Source organism: Salvelinus alpinus, chromosome 6 (genome assembly GCF_045679555.1).
Source record: "Salvelinus alpinus chromosome 6, SLU_Salpinus.1, whole genome shotgun sequence".
Lineage (NCBI taxonomy): Eukaryota > Metazoa > Chordata > Actinopteri > Salmoniformes > Salmonidae > Salvelinus > Salvelinus alpinus.
Genome location: NC_092091.1, coordinates 44,049,765 through 44,067,603, shown reverse-complemented (window position 1 = coordinate 44,067,603; position 17,839 = coordinate 44,049,765). Strand labels below are relative to the sequence as shown.

Genomic DNA, 17,839 nt, shown 5'->3' with positions numbered 1-17,839 from the left:
GGATCTGTTGGGGCGGTATGCAAATTGGAGTGGGTCTATGCTTTCTGGGATAATGGTGTTGATGTGAGCCATTACCATCCTTTCTAAGCACTTCATGGCTACGGACATGAGCGCTATGGGTCTGATTTCAGATCAACATTTTGTGATATAAAACTTTTAAGTGGCATGTATTTGAAAGTTTACATTGGTCAGTCCAAAATTGCTTTTAAATTCTGTTATGGAAATAATTGTATTTCCTATTACCAAGTCATTTACGGTTTCTATGCCTTTAGTTTTCCATGTGGGACAATTTATTGGGGAATTCTGAAAAGCTGTCCAATGATTGTTCCATATGGGGTTTGTTTTTAAGGAGTGATGTTGGTTCTTGTAGAATCAGTTTAATTCTCTTCCATATTGTTATAGTGTTCTGAACTATGAAGTTAATGTTCTTAGCTCCATCCTTTGAAAACAGACATGTAAAAATATTCTGGGGATGAGCATGCGCATCTTTGATATGTACCCATGGTTCCTCTTTAGTGCAATTAACAATATGTTGCAAGTAAAAGCCTTGGGTGGTGAGTTGATACAATTCCATGTCTGGAAGGTTAAAACCACCCTCCGACTGAGGGTGGTGGCGCATGTGCCTACCGATAGGAAGCATTGGGGTGTGAGTTAATCCATTTTTTACCGACAAAACTGTATGTAGAAACCAGACAAAGCCTAAATCAAGCCTCTAAACTTGGTAAATCAACATATTCCCAAGCAACTGGGAGAGTGTGATCAATCAGTTTTGTACAACAGCGGAGCTGTGAGGACAGACGCTGGGAGACAAGAAGCAAGTGCAGGGAGTGAATATTTAATAAATAACGGACACATTACATTAATGCTGACACGGGGATGAAACTGAGGAATAGACAGATATAGGGGAGGCAATCAATAAAGTGATGGAGTCCAGGTGAGTCCAATGTTACTGCTGCGCGTAACGATGGTGACAGGTGTGCGTAATGATGGGCAGCCTGGCGTCAGAGAGCGGGAGCGGGAGTAGGCATGACAGTACCCCCCCCTCTAGGGGAGCCACCCGGCACCCCACCTGGGCGAGCCTGACGGGCCGGCTGAGGCGTGGGAGCCTGACGGGCCGGCCGAGGTCTGGGATGGGAGCCCGATGAGCCGACCGAGGAGTGGGATGGGAGCCCGATGAGGCGTGGGATGAGGAGCTCGACGAGCCGGCCGAGGCGTGGGATGAGGAGCTCGACGAGCCGGCCGAGGCGTGGGATTGGAGCCCGACAAGCCGGCCGATGCGTGGGATGGGAGCCCTACAAGCCAACCGAGGCAATAACCTCTCGAGCAAGCTTAGGCATGGAAGCCTGACGAGCCCGGACCCGACGTCACCAAAAAATAAACTTAAAAAATAACTCCCTGATGCTTCCAATATTGGTGTCAGCATTCTGTGAGGACAGACGCTGGGAGACGAGAAGCAAGTACAGGGAGTGAATATTTGATAAATAACGGACATGAAACAAACACGGACAGCGTCCGGACAAGGGAAACCAAACAACATTAATGCTGACACGGGGATGAAACTGAGGAATAGACAGATATAAGGGAGGCAATCAATAAAGTGATGGAGTTCAGGTGAGTCCGCTGATGCGCGTATCGATGGTGACAGGTGTGCGTAATGATAGACAGCCTGGCGCCCTCGAGCAGGCGTGATAGAAGGTAAAATAGCACAGCGACATGAATCCAACAGACCATGGCCTCCTTCAAAATAAAAGGAAAGGACAAAAGGCAACTTGGAGATACAAACGAGAATAATGAACAGTTAAATATTATCCAGGAAAACATAGCTAAAATACTCTCAATGCACACAGAAACCAACTAACTGTAGACAATTCCTTTCGACCTCATGGTCGAAAGGACCATTATAGCACTATAGACAATTCCTTTCGACCTCATGGCTTGGTTTTTCTCAGAATAAGAATCTGAGAAACTGACGAGTTTCAGAAGAAAGTTATTTGTTTCTAACCATTTTGAGCCTGTAATCGAACCCACAAATGCTGATGCTCTAGATACTCAACTAGTCTGAAGAAGGCCAGTTTTATTGCTTCTTTAATCAGGACAAAAGTTTTCAGCTGTGCTAACATAATTGCAAAAGGGTTTTCTAATGATCAATTAGCCTTTTAAAATGACAAACTTGGATTAGCTAACACAACGTGCCATTGAAACACAGGAGTGATGGTTGCTGATAATGGGCCTCTGCACGCCTATGTAGATATTCCATAAAAAATCTGCAGTTTCCAGCTACAGTAGTCATTTACAACATGAACAATGTCTACACTGTATTTCCGATTCATTTGGTGCTATTTTAATGGACACAAATTTTTTGCTTTTCTTTCATAAACAAGGACATTTCTAAGTGACCCCAAACTTTTGCACGGTAGTGTATGTCTAACTTTTCTATGGATTGGTGTGTGTGTGTGTGTGTGGCGGGGGGTGTATGTGTGAGTGTATATGAATGGATGTGTAAGGGAGGGTAAATATGTATAGGAGGACGGGAGAGAATGGCTGTGTGGATGCATAGGGTATATCTTGTATGTGAATGAATTTGAATAAGAATGGATGAGTAACTCGATGTCTGGATGGGTGTAAATGTGTCTGAGAAGAGGGGAGGGTGCGGAAAGAGGGGAGGTTGGGACAAGCTTGGCTTGGGTGGGCAAGGACGGGATGTTGGGACAGGCTTGGCTTGTGGGGGGTAAAGGGGGAGGAAAACCAGGAGGGGGAGATGGACAAGCTTGGCTTGGGAAATAGGAAAGGAAGGATTTATCTGTACTACAATGTCATTTTATGAATGTTTTTGACTTGCAAACCTGCTGTAAAATGAATAAGAGTTCTGGCCAAATTAGGAGAGGAGGTCGAGTCATTATTATTCCTTGTTTGTCATTATAGCTAAGATCCAATGGTGGTTATTGGTGAGAGTGAAGAAGGGCTTGTTCCGAGGGATCGGGATGGGGGGGGGGGGGGGGGGGGGTTGAAGGATGTGTGGTACCTCCACTCATCTCACTTCAGTCTTTCAGTGGACCCACTCTCCCCAAGTAGAACCCCACCAGTCTCTATACTTTAATTGCATTCACAAGGTATTACAAACTGACCACAGTATTTAAGTGGCAGTCTTTCTCCAATGTATTTACAATGGACATAATCCACAGACTTTTGGTACATTAAGGGGGAAGTTGGAGCTTAAAAGCCCTATGAAGGCAAAGCGCCTGTTCTTTGTTAAATGTTTGCCCAGCCTACATGTTCACACGTTCTATATATGTAATGTGTACAATAACTATGTATTCATACTGTGACTCTTCCATATGCATGGGATGTCCACCGCCCTCATATGACGTGTGTGCTAAAATGTTTTATCTGGTTCTTCAATGACAGACGGAACAGACAAGGTTAACTTTGACTCTATACAAGTCAAGGTCAACAAAATTCATCTTATTACACGGAAGGTGCATGGGTTTCATGATGGCAAAAAAAAAGCATAAGGTTCTTGAACATTTAAAGAGATTGTCAGTAGATGTGGTTTTCCTGTAGGAGTTACACTTCAAAAAAGGAGAAATGTCATATTTAAAGAGGAGCTGGGTTAGAGTGGTCTATACTGCCACCTACTGTAGCAACAGCAGATGTGTAGGCATCCTGATAAATAAGAATACACACTTTTCCATTATATCCTAGCACATGGGCCAAGAAGGACGTTTTCAAATGTTTTATTGTACCTTACATTGTGAAAAATGCACATTGAATTCATTGTATATCTCCCCAGGAGGCAAAACTGGTGTTTTTAGATAGAATTCAAGCTATATTCCATCAAACCCAGACAGGACCTATTATTTTAGCATGCAACCTAAATCACACATTCTGCAAGTTAGACAGACATAGCGATAAAAAAGGCAAATTCAAGGAGCCTCCAAAGAGGCGGAAAAAATTATTTCTACAAATATTTTACTGGATACCTAGAGATGTCTATTCCCAACTACAAAATATATATTTTTTTTCTCAAAGTAAAAAAAGCTATTCAGACCTGGTTTTCCATCCTCCTCCTATGTCCTTCACCCCACACACACCTCATTCTCCACACCCTGTTGCATGCATACACGTGCACACACACACACACACGCCTGAACGCACATACTGTACATACAGTGCACACACACATCTGCGCACACACACAAGCTAGACCACAGCAGTTTGCCCACCCCATCTTCATCCCCGTATACACACATACGCGCACACAAGCCACACACTAGACCACAGCGGAGCGACATCAGTCACTTTTATACATCCAGCTGTTAGCCACTTTCCTCTCTCTCTCTCTCTCTCTCTCGCTCTCTCTCTCTCTCTCTCTCTCTCTCTCTCTCGCTCTCTCTCTCTCGCTCTCTCTCTCGCTCTCTCTCTCTCTCTCTCCAGGAGGCAGGCTCTGATTTCTTCTCTCAATCCCATTGTAGATTAATCATTACACTCTGCCAGAGCCCACTCAGGTCTGACCCGGCCGCTTTATTATTGCTCCCCTCGCCCTCCCCTCCAGTCGCCTCCCCGGCGCTGACGCCACCACTACCACTGAATTCAAAGATTGCATCCCAAACGGCACCCTTTTCCCTATATAGTGTACCACTTTCAACCTGGTCAAAAGTAGTGCAATATAAAGGGGGGTAGGGTGCCATTTACGGCGCATCCCCATTCTGTGGCGAGGCTGGCCGGATGGCCATTTCAATTAAGACTGTTCTTCTGATATTCATGGAGATGTTCTAGAAAAAATGTAAGTATAATATATGTGTAGTAGGCTTCTATGGTATGGTAGTGACAGATTAATTTCTTTAAAAGGTTATTCCTATAGTTTCTATAGTCTTTATACAGCTGACTCTACAGCTCAATCTATAGGTATGTCGTAGGCTTGTGGCGGCCTGGTTTCTCATTTCTGCCTGCCGTGCTAGTGCTTCTCTGTAACACAGTGGCAGACAGACAGACGGCAGCATTGTGATGGCTGAGTTCCTCATTCTAAAGGCAGGTCTCCGCAAGGTGATTCTGTCATGGATTGTAATTATTGCAGCAGCTGTGGCAGAGACTAACGAACCTGCGAGCGGGTTTCCGAGGATACGTTGCATCCGAGACAACAACATCAACGAGGCATGCTGTTATTTCCTCTTCCTCCCCGTGGGTTCTTCTGTGTGCTGATTGGACAGAGAGATTACATTACGAATGGAATAGCAGTCGATATAATATCATATGAGGAATATGGGACGTATAGTATCATAGGACGTATAGTATCAGGACGTATAGTATCAGTATATAGGACGTATAGTATCATACGTCTTACCCGGTCATACAATAGCATACAAATTGGATTAAGTAACTTACCATAAGTCTTAGAGTATAATATTGTAGAATAAAACGTATACGTAAAACATATAATATTGTAATGACCCAGGGTTTACAAGTGCGGATATCGACTCCGCTTGAGCATGCTTTTGGGGCGCAGTCAACAGCACGCTGGACTTCAGGCTAGAGGGCCGAGGGTTCGAGACCTGCTCCCTCCCTGTTTCATTCCATCTTTCTCTGAGACCAGTTTGCTTGTTGAGATGTAACAACAAAGGAGAATTACTGTGAGGATGTATGTTGACATTTAGAACTAACGACAAAGGTTAGGATAATTTACGTAAAAGGTTAGGAGAACTAAAACGACAGGTTAGGTGAATTTACATAGCAGGTTATGTGAATTGGGTTAAATTTAGAATACGTTTTAGGGGAAGGGCTAGCTAAAATTCTACAGTTGTGCCCAACACGATTTTGAACACGCAACCTTTGGATTGATAGACGGTCGCGGGTAACGCTCACACATCCTCCCGACCAACTTCCCTTCTTGCATTTCTGTCGAAAGTAACTAGACCATTAGTCGGTATCATACGTCTTGAAAGTGCTCAGAAATGCATAAAGTATGTTTTCGTATGGCTCTGAGGCCAGGCTTCCTTATCTTTTTAACCACAAATCATAGAAATACACACACAGTAGCCCATGTATACACACACACACTCTCTCTCTCTCAGGGGAGCTAGGATCAAGTACACTAGGTCAAAAGGGCGTAGGATGCTTGGCTATTTCATTGCCACTGCATCACCCCTCTGTCCAGTATCTCCCTTCATAAGCAATGCACACTCTCCTCTTCAACCAAATGTACTGTATATGTTGCTTCAGCCCAGAAGTCTATGCAATTTTTACATTTGAGTAATTTAGCAGACACTCTTATCCAGAGCGTCTTACAGTAATGAGTGCATACATTTTCTTACTTGTCCCCCATGGGAATTGAACCCACGACCCTGCCATTGCAAGCACCATGCTCTACCAACTGAGCCACACAGATGTCTGTGGAATACTGATGTTAGAGGGAGGAGACAAAAACAGAGGGAGGCGAGAAACACCATCTAAACAGCATTATCTGGCAGAGAGACAATAGGATACGTTGTGTATTTAATTTGAACAGCCGAGAGGCTGGGTGTAAAATTAGTTCAGATGCTTGAGAGATAAGGAGAACGAGGAGGGGGAATAACACAACATTATAAATGGATGGCGTTAGTGTTTGTCTTCTTCATTCTGTGTTAACTCTTATCTCCAAAAAAACTAAATTCATTACAGGAGAAACGAAAATGCTTCTAAACACAACTTTTGCTGGAATTTGTGGTAATGAATGATTGCTAAGATTAAATCAGTCCTTTACTGTGATAGTTTCAGGTTTGTTTGGGTGGTGTAAACAGATATAGGTATTGAACAAAGCCTGCCATTTCTGAAACTCATCCTGTTTTGGGTGGTTGCTGGGGAGATTATCCAACGATAAATCCACGACGATATGAGATACCCTTTGTACCAACACAACAGAGGGCATTTCATGGGCACAATGCTGATTGCTGATCCCCTTAATGGTGTTGCGCACTGTAATCCCAAATTATTTAACCAGATTACTCGACAAGATTGAGTAAAATTCTGCTTTGGGATTACGTATTTTAATATATAGCAAATGTACAACTGTAGATGCCTGTTTTCTTCTTGTGTATTAGTTTAGCTCAAAATAGACATGGGCTTAGCTTGTACTGTATATTTCCATCCCTCTCTCCTCTATCTGTGCTATAGGCCCCTAGCAGTCAGTCAGCCTCCCTCCTGCATAACGTAAACCTATGGAGCTACTGAGCCTACGATGTGCTGAAACTGACATATGACAGTCATCATGGCGGATAGATGAGTGACAGAGACAGATCAATGCCTGCGTCCCAAATGGCACCCTATTGCCTATTTAGTGCACCACTTTTGACCAGGGCCCATACCAGAAATGGCCCCTTCTCATTTGTGGTGAGAGTTTTCTTCTGAATAAACTAGGATATGGTATAAAAGGGATTTGGTTCATTCACCCTGCTTATACCTCTGCTCGTACACCATTGGGAGCTTGAGGAGGAGGGATTTTCTTGCAACCATATTGAAATATGCCTGAGGCACACTCCACTGCTGCTGAAATTAGATTATTTGGGTTTTGTTTATCAGTTTTGCCGGGGTCGTTTTCACTCCGCGATATTTGCAGCTGTCTCTGGGTTGGTTTGTTTGAAACGGTATAGTTGACAGCTCCTGCTGTGTGTGTGTGTGTGTGTGTGTGTGTGTGTGTGTGTGTGTGTGTGTGTGTGTGTGTGTGTGTGTGTGTGTGTGTGTGTGTGTGTGTGTGTGTGTGTGTGTGTGTGCATATCTGTTTGCTCCTGTCTGTGCAGAATGTGCACTCACTCTCCAGCCCTTGCCTTCCACTGCCAAATAATTTGATGCACTGATGTTCAAATCCACTTCATCTCCACTATGGTCTGTTGGCGCGCCGTCAAGTATCGACTAGACATTTCTCCTGTTTTTGGGTCACGAGTTTGGCAGCGTCTCCTTTGCTCCGCTCCGCTCAGCCCTCTCCCTTCCGCTGTAGAGAGAATGTGCTGACCACTGGCTGGTTATCTCCGGGTGGACGTGACCATCCATCTTGAGCCAAAATAGGCCAACAGTGGAGTGAGTCAGAACAGAGAGAACCTGGGAGAGGAGGGAAATAATCATCCTGCAGGTCTGGAGGTGCCTGTGAGTGTCAATCAGTCAGTCACTCAGACAGACAGACAGACAGACAGACAGACAGACAGACAGACAGACAGACAGACAGACAGACAGACAGACAGACAGACAGACAGACAGACAGACAGACAGACTGTATATTGCTTCTTTAATCAGAACAACAGTTTTCAGCTGTGCTACCATAATTGCAAAAGGGTTTTCTAATGATCAATTAGCCTTTTAAAATGATAAACTTGGATTAGCAAAAAACAACGTGTCATTGGAACACAGGACTGATGGTTGCTGATAATGGGCCTCTGCACGCCTATGTAGATTTTCCATTAAAAATCTGCCGTTTCCAGCTACAATAGTAATTTACATTAACAAAGTCTACAGTGTATTTCTTATCAATTTGATGTTATTTTAATGGACAAAAAATGCTTTTCTTTCAAAAACAAGGACATTTCTAAGTGACCCCAAACTTTTGAATGGTCGTGTATATTGTGGGGCTATTTGCATCAGGTATAGACTTTCAAAATGAGCAAGCAACACAGTGTCTGGTTGTTGACCATGTTGTACTTCAGTCCCCTTGTTGTGAGTCATGTCTTCAGTACTGTTTTACTGTAAATGTGTCGGCCCAGACATGGCCCATATTCTTACAGTTGATTCGACACTGCTACTGACGACTCTCCGTACGAATGGTGTGTAACTTTAAGTCTTGCCCTTCTGCTCCAATTCATGTCATGTCAAGTCCCATGCTGATCTCTACTGTACAGATGAGTGTCTAGGGAAACTTCAACCCGCATTGTCTGATAGATATGGAGAGTTCGAACAATACAATTTGCATAGAGTCTATCCAGTTAGTAATGTGAAAGTTGAAGTGTTGAATTTTAACTGCTGATAGGTGTATTTTTGATTCTCAAATTCTAAACAAAAACTGTCTATCATATGTCATGTTGTTGTGAGATATGTTTGATAGACATCATTGATCACAAGTTGTCTGATAATCAATGTAGGCTAGTGCCACACACAGCTCAATGAAAACGTCAATGCTAGTATTCTGGTTATTGGGTTTTTCCTAAGCTATAGGTAAAGACTCCATCTTCCTCTCCTGTGAATATACAGATCGAGAACATCTTCTGTGAAATGATTTATAATATTCTGAAGATGCAGGGTCACTTCGACAGCTGTATATGTACTGATATATATATATATATGCCTTACATTTATTCAGTTTTACTACATTACCGCAGGCTCAATCCCGCCCATAAACGTCATTGATTCAAATAGCTTCTGAGGCAGGCAGGCAGGCAGCGGTGTCTCGAGCCGAGCCTCAAGCGAGCGCAGTGTGGCATTGCATAGCGAGTGGAGGCGCCTGCTTGCTTCTTTAAGTATATTCGTATGAACAACACAACTACGGCTCACCTCTTCTTTTAAAGATGTGGACAGAAGTCGGGAAGCTAATGCTCTTACATGTGTTACTAATGGAGCTCCACTCCACCCAAGGTAAGACATTTTCTCATTGATCATCGGAGAAAGGAATTTTCATTACAACGAATGGTGAATGGGTAAGCGACGTTGCAGAACGGAACTAGCCAGAGTATCCAGTAAGCATCGTAGAGGCAGAATAGCGTTGATGCACTCCTTATTTTCAAATAGTCACCACAACAGGACATTCATGTTTACCTGCACTAAATACTATTTTAAAGCAGGTTATATGTGCTCTGCTGTTGGTACTTAATATACAACGTCACGAAAACAGTCTTTACTGTTCTTTACCCAGCCTAGTAAATGACAATGCGCGGGCGGTAGACAACATGTGCATGAATGACATATGGAAGGTAGCCTAAACCTCCGCGTGAACACAACGTGTAGCCTAGGCTACGTGGAAGGCAGGCTACGTGGAAGGGGTAGTATTTCCATTATTTCCTCATTGATCCAATACATGGGCATGCTCGCTGTTATTTTTTTATTCAATCAGCAGCATATTTTGAGTTGGCTCGTAAGCCTGTTATAGCCTACGTTACATGTCTTACTGTGTTGTCAACAGTCACAAAAATAGGTTAGGCTACAATCAAATATAGAAACCAATTAGGATACATGAAAGTCCAACAGTTCAAGTTTTGCATTCCAATTTGAAACGATTAGACGGAAATAATTCCCATATAGACCTCGTGCCAGTTAAATGACACTTGCTTTTTTTCTTCTGTTCTCAATGGATGTTGTGCTTATCATAGAGAGTAATCAACGCTGTTTGTCCCCCAGACCGTGTTGTAGGCTAATAACAATGTATTACGGCATCAGTTAAAACATCATTTAATAACAGTGGATCCAACCTTTGTGGCAACAACGTTGTATCAAGGAACCCCTGTAAAACCTGATTGTATCAGTGGATCAATGAAACATCGAGCCATTTCATAACAACGTTTCCTACCAAAGATAGAACACTTGTGCGCGTTGCGCGTGGGCGTTTTGGGATGAATTGGTGACACGTCCCTGGCGCACAACCTATATTTTGTAACCAAACCTAAACATATATACATTTTTTATTTTTTTTATTGTTTTATTTACGGGTTTATCTTGTTCTTATCTGCAGGAACTCATACTGATACGGTTTGCGAAACGGGTCAGTTTCAATGCAAGAACGGAAGGTGCATACCTACTCTCTGGAGATGTGACGAGGACGATGACTGCTCTGACAACAGCGATGAAGAAAACTGTCGTAAGTAACACCTGCTTAACACATGTCCACGAGCAGATACTATACTGTAGCATATATGTGACCCCCATTGCATTGTGGAGGCGCCTGGGGGCATCAATACGCATTGTACATAGGGTCACCAGAACAGGTGTTGGGAGTTTTTACAATGTAATGTGGATATGAGTTCATATTGCCACGGCTGAGTGGCTGGGAACTTGACTATTATTTTCATAGCAAAATGATTGTATGAACACATTGACAAGAAGGGTCTAGAAACAGATAGCGTTGTGGATATCAATAATTGACTTAATTGGTACTTGAATTGATTTAGTCATTTCATAATGAACACAATTTGAAGAGTCAGCCAGCAAATGATCAATTAAGAATTTGCCACGCAACTAATTGGATGAACAGTTAAGTTGAAGTTGCCAATTGATTTTTGTCTCCACATGTCATAGCCAATAGCACACCTGCTTGTTGTCCTATGCATAGCGTGACATTTGCACGCTTGTCTAACATTGACTGGCTACAGATTATAATTATTGGCGACAACACTCGTCGGGAAAGAGATACGTTTTTTTGTAACGAGCAGTGCTCGTGTCACATCACTGCAACAGATCTATAAACATAGCCTTTTGTCCTGATGGAAGTGAGTTGATGTTGTTATTTGAAGGAAGGGCCCTCAATTACAAAAAGGCCTACTGTGCCACACACAGGTCAATGACAGAGATGCTGGTCCCCACAACCAGCGTCTCAAACATGACCCACTCTCTCTCTCGTTCCCCAACTTTAAACTTGCCAGCCAGACTGGGAAGAGACTGTTCCCTCCGTCTGCTCTCCCTCTATCTAGTCATTCCTCTACATATAAGCTACTTAGCTTCTCTCTATATTTCAACCTGTCTCTCTCGCTCTCGCTCTCTCTCTCTTTTTCTATCTCTCACCCTCTGCTCCTCTCTACTCCTCGGGACTTGTATCCCCTAGCCAACGAGAGCTGGGTGGCATTTCATGGTGCTGCCTCCCAGGTCTCCTGTGCTCTGCCCGGTGCTTTAAAACGCCAGGGTCTTCGAAGGCATGCATGGCAGACAACCTGGGAAGAGAGGAGCGGAGAGCGCCAGCGCCGTGCCAAGCCAAGGAGGCTGTGCCCACTTGTCTTACCCCCACAAAGGGCATCAGCTGACAGGTTGGAGATAAATCCAGTGGCACGACTGGTTGCCAAAGCGATACCCTCTGGCGGTGCGCCAAGCTCTCCAGTAGATGCCAGTGCTGCTTGCAGTGGCTCCCCAAGCCCCACATCGCCAGCTAAAAACGCAACACAGGAGCCGGGGAAGACGGGAGAGAGGAGGAGAGAAGCAGAGGGGAGAATAAAGGATGTGAGAACAGAGGAGAGGACATGGGTAGAGGAGAGGGGGGGGTTGGAGAGAAGGGCAAAGTAGTTCATACTGGTAAACAAAACATGATGTGCCAGAACAGCAGAGGCCCCTGACATTTTGTCTCGCCCCATAACAATCTGTGCTCTACAACCAGCGCACCACCTCTGGGCTCCCTGCCTCGCCAACCCCATCCCCTCTCACACCTTAAGCCTGGTCACAACACTGCCAAGAAGCTAACTTAGCCCAGTAACCTGACCCGGCAGCCCTGCACCTATCTCAGGCAGCACACCTCTCTCCCTCACTGCCAATATGATCCGTCTCTGTCTCAGTCTCAGTGCCAGGCCCCTGTCCCTCTCCACAGGGATTACCCACAAGCCTTCTCCAGTATTAGAATAAATCCTGCTAGATTGGGTGTATTTTGTGCGTGTCTCTCCTCATCCCTCCCTCCTCTCCTGCATGTCTCTCTACCTCCCCGTGTCGTTCACACCAGCCTCAGAGGGGATTCCGCTCCTGTTGCCCCGAGAGACAGAGAGGGGAGGGAGGCCACACTCCTCCTTATCAGGTGTGTGTGTGTGTGTGTGTCTAGTTGAATATGAATTTTAAAACACTTTTCTAAACAAGGCCGCTCTGAATGATATTGGTTGATGCCAGTTATGCAAGGGTTTTATTTATCCTCCTGGTGTGAAACAGATGCCCCCCCCCCCCTCTCCTGTATGGACGTTATTATTGCAGTGTCAAAGCAATGTTGTTTTGCTCAGCCCCCCCCCCGCCTGTCTGGCCCAGTCTCAGCCCCTGCTCCGGTCTCAGTCTCACAGGAACACAATAGAACTGAGTGTGTCTGACACAGAGACGTACTCTATTGTAGCCAGGGAAGAGCTGTCCGCAGATTAGACATTAACGCACATTTCACGCCTCTCGCTGTGTGTGAAGCTCGACCCAGACAAACGAACACGCACACAGTAATGCCAGGAGAAATGCCAAACATCACATCGTACCCTGGACTCCAACATGCACGGAAGCATCCTGAAGAGCTACCCTCCTGTAGGTTTTCGCTCCAGCCCCAGTTGTAACTAACCTGATTCAACTCGTCAGCCAGCTAATTATTAGAATCAGGATGCGTTAGATTAGGGTCGGAGCGAAAACAGGACGGTAGCTCTCCAGGAACAGGGTTGGAGAGCCCTGCTGTACGACAACAGCCCATTTTGGGGTCATACTTTAATGGCAACACATCAGGTCAGAGGGCAGGGTCTTAATCAATTCACCCTGACCCTGTAGGAATCCTGTGCTAACCACTCAGATAGATGAAACCTAGCCAACCATTTTAAAAGGCTGGTACGCTTTGTATGCCTCAGAGGTCTTCAGTACAGAGAAGAGTAGAGGCATGCATGGAGGCTGCACGTCTCACTCCCACGTCAGCTCTAGGTCAGAGCTGACATGAGTCCTCTTTGTAGCTGGCAGTAAAAAAATCAGGCCAGTAGAAATGTGTGTGTGTTGAAAAGACTGGTGTCGTATGAGTCAGCCCTGGCATTTAGCCCGCTCGCACACAAGTACACGCACACACGTGCTGACACGAGTGCACGCGCACGCACGCACGCACACACCCACCTCCCAAAGTGGGTGTCTGTCTGTCTACGAGAAAACAATATGGGTTTTATGTGGGTGGAGGGAGAGGGGGTGTACAGGAATGCTACTCGCAGCAGGTGCGACGGAGTAGACTCCAGATTGTGCTGGGACACACACTGCGGCAGGAATAGCTGGAGACACCTGATTGTGACAGAGGAGCTGGATACCTCACAGTCCCACGCAGAGACGGGTAGAACAGGAGCCATGTCCAGCTACAGTACTGCTGCACCGGAATGTCAAGCTGAGCTACCTTGTTTCCTGCATGTCTACCTGTTTGAGTGTGTGTGTGTGTGTGTGTGTGTGTGCAGTCACAGCATCAACCCGCCCCCCCGTTGCACTACTATCCCTGGTCCTGTCATTATTGAGGAGAGGATGCTTTCCTCTCGGTATCCCAAACCACATTTTAGCAGAACTGACCCCCCGAGTGTCATGATGTTGGCTGGATAGGGTACAGTTGTGACAAGGCGTAAGCAGGCCACAGAGATGCGAAAGTCAGAAAGAATAGCTGTCTTCAATAGTATCATGTTCTACCACAGTGCCAATACCTTCCTCTTGTGAATGGGTTTGGGTGTTGCGGTAGTGTTAGTGAATTATAGTAGAGTTCAGTTGTAGCCTTAGGGTAGGGTTCTTCACGGGTTTCACCCGATTACCCGGGACCCGACCGGGCTGGGTCTGAAATTCTGACGTTGTCCCTCGGATCTGATTTGATTGTCACGGGTCTCGAGTATTACTAATTATAACTGATTTGCCGGTAAGGACCCGTACAGATCCGAATGCGACTGCTGCAGTGTAGAGAGCGAGAAAATGGTCTCTCGTGCCGCTGCGCAGGACTTTCACGACAGCGGCGCGTGTCGGTCGTTGTCGTCGACCCAATCACAAGACATCAAAGCGGCAATAGCCTCTGGCTCTGTGTGTGCCTTGGCAAGCACGTTAGGAAATCAAGGAAGAATTCAAAGTTAAATGAGAAGGATAGGCTACAACGACCAATAGCCAACAGGTAGGCTGCTACTTTATACTCTGACTGGGGCTGTTGTTGTAATTGCGCACCTAGGATGGGGGAAAGCGCTGCCTATGTAGCCTAAATTAGCCTACCCAGCGAGCTTCACTTCTCGGGTTTGATGCAGTCAAAACAGGTGCTATGTAATCAGATTGGATGATACTTAACCTCGCTTTGGCAGCTACAAGTTAGTAGCTAGTGCGTGTCGGCTTGGTTGCTGCTGTCTCTCTCTCCCTCCTTCCTGTTGCCTGCTATTCGCACGCACGCACGCACGCACGCACACACACACACACACACACGCTGTACGGCCCCTCCCCCACCGACTCGAGCTCCTTGGTTCTTGTATGCCTCAGCTAGCTTCTGGAATAATAGCTTCAGTTTATAAAGTAGCAGAAAAATTGCCTTTCCCTCATTCAGACCGGGTCTGGACCCGACCGGGTTTATATGGGGCCGGGTCTGGTTGTCCCCTCTCTCTCTCTCTCTCGCTCACTGCTGCTGTTGAATGTGGGACTGTTAGAATAATGGCCTTGTATTGACACAGTGTGTATTGTAATTCGGACGGAATTTAAGAGAGGCTATGGGTTCGTTCTACAGACCCTGTGTGTTTGTGTTTGTGTGTGTGTGTGTGTGTGTGTGTAGTTCACACTGTCCATTTGCATAGTTATAATCCAATTAGTGTGCGTCTCAGCGGGTGAGAGCTTGAGAGGCGAGTGTGTGTCTCGCTCGGTGTGTGTGAGAGAGAGAGAGAGAGGGAGAGCGAGCGAGCGGGCCGTCTGTGTGTCTGCCTGAGGATAGAGAAGATCATTACTCTCTCTGTGCTTTTCACCATCTCAAATATTATGGAAAAAGGAAAACCGATTCAGGGTGCTGTGAAGCCTCTAGCTCTCTCTATATCTCTGTCGCATTCTCCATGAGGACACATTCATCATCGACAGGATGCTTTCTCTCTCTCTCTCTCTCTCTCTCTCTCTCTCTCTCTCTCTCTCTCTCTCTCTCTCTCTCTCTCTCTCTCTCTCTCTCTTCCTCTCTCTCTCTCTTCCTCTCTCTCTCTCTTCCTCTCTCCCTTCTTCGCTCTCTCCACTCCCTCCCTCCTTATCTACACTCTCACTCCTTTCACTGATTTCACCCCTCTATCCTCTCTCCCCATCCCCACTCCTCCCTCCCTCTCTCCCTCCTCTCCACTCTCTACCCTCTCTCCACTGTACCGCTCCCCCCTCTAATCCTCCTTTCTACTCTCTCAATCCCTCCTCCCTCACCCTTTCCTCTATCCTCTCCTCCTTCCCTACCCCCCTCCCTCTGTCCCGTCACCCCAATCGGCCCCTATGGATTGCACGTGAGTGCTTGGGTCTCTAGCCTGCCATTGATTTGCCAGTGGGCTGCTCTGTGGCTGTGGAGGTTGTGGTGATTTATAGGGCTGTGGGTCCGTGCTGGGGGGAGAATATTTCACAGGCCTTTATGGGCTGTCTGCGTACTAATGAGAATGGTCCCTGCCACAGGAGGGAAACCTGGGTCATACTGGCAGTGGCACAGCAAAGCGGTATATATGGAGGGAGAGAGGGGAAGGGGAGAGAGAGCGACAAAGGGAGAGAGATGGCTGGAGAGAGAGAGGGAGGTAGAGAGAGGAGACACAGAGGTGAGACAAACAAAGTGAGAGCGAGAGCGACGGAGAAGAAGAGATGGGAAATGAGGATAGAGAGATACACACACACACACACACACACACACACACACACACACACACACACACACACACACACACACACACACATACAGATAGAGGAGCAGATGTGAATAACACAGGCAGAGCCTGGAGCATGGTAGACTGGTGTCACAGGCAGTCAAGGTGTTAATATAAAGGTTTGTCTTTTGGGCCTGCCAATCAGGCTGCTCTTTCCACCAGTAGACACATGGTTGACCTGGCCAACCGGCCACAGGCTACTGACATGGAGAGTAGAGGAGAGGCAGTCTCCTCTAGTGTAGAGTTTCCCAAACTCTATCCTGCCCCCCCCCCCCGGGTGCACGTTTTGGTTTTTGCCCTAGCACTACACAGCTGATTCAAATCATCAACACTTGATGATGACTTGGTTCTCTGAATCAGCAGTGCTAGGGCAAAATCTCTCAACTGTGCACTCAACGTGACTCTCAGTCTCAGGACTAGAGTGTCTCTACTCTGCAAGGGTCAATGTGAACTCACTCTCTCTCATCAACTCTGCGTCAGCGTCTCTCTCTCTCTCTCTCTCTCTCTCTCTCTCTCTCTCTCTCTCTCTCTCGCTCTCGCTCTCGCTCTCGCTCTCGCTCTCGCTCTCGCTCTCTCTCTCTCTCTCAAGCCAAATGAGAGAAGGGTGTAAACAGGGGAATTTGTGGTATCTTGTTTTTGTTGTTTCTTTTCTTTCCTCTGATTACCTTGTTTACCGTCAAGCCGGATTTCCCTCTCTGCCGTGGCCCGATATTGCACCTCACCGCAACTCCGCTCTGCCTGCGCAGACTGACATATTGTTCAAAGTCAAACTCCCGGCACAGAAATCCTGTTTCCTCTTCCTCTCTCCGTCTTGTTTTCTCTCTGTTGTTTTGTTTCCATTTGATCTCCCCCAGCGCCTGACAGGGTATCATCACCTAATCCCCCGACACAGATTAGGGAATATCTTAATGTGACTCAGGTTTATTTACATCCCCCTGTTATAATCCTGTTTTTCATGACCAGTTCTCACTCTGTAGTCAGAGAGCGAGGGGAGCGCTGCGATGCGGACCCGACATACGCTTCACTAAGAACGTTCACGAATTAAACGTAGGTACATCTAAAAGGTATTAGATCCATCTGCTAGACGTAATACCTAGCTTTCTGTTCAGTGACAGAGCCACCGAGCACAGGGGCCCTGTTTCTGCTGCATGTCGTTGTCGACCTCACACGGTTCGTTCTTAAAAGTTTGTGTTCAAGTCAGAGGTAGGTTATTTTACTGGCCTTGTTTCCCCCCCCCCCTCTCCCTATGTGTTCTGAGTTAGTTTCAGGGCCATAGGGCCATGACTAGCCATTCAATCTCCCTAGCCTAGACTCTGAAGAAGATGTCT

The 17,839-nt window shown here is 46.1% G+C and overlaps 1 protein-coding gene across 4 annotated transcripts in view; it reads left to right on the top strand.

The window, feature by feature from the left end:
- The first annotated feature begins 9,391 nt into the window (after window positions 1-9,391).
- Window positions 9,392-17,839, top strand: part of LOC139577559 (low-density lipoprotein receptor-related protein 8-like) — a 263,472-nt gene continuing 255,024 nt past the window's right edge. For all 4 annotated transcript variants that reach the window (XM_071404638.1, XM_071404637.1, XM_071404636.1 and 1 more), the window contains exons 1-2: window positions 9,392-9,588; window positions 10,679-10,804. In XM_071404638.1, the coding sequence (XP_071260739.1) occupies window positions 9,522-9,588; window positions 10,679-10,804 (193 nt within the window). In that variant the 5' untranslated portion in view covers window positions 9,392-9,521. The remainder of the gene's footprint in view (window positions 9,589-10,678; window positions 10,805-17,839) is intronic.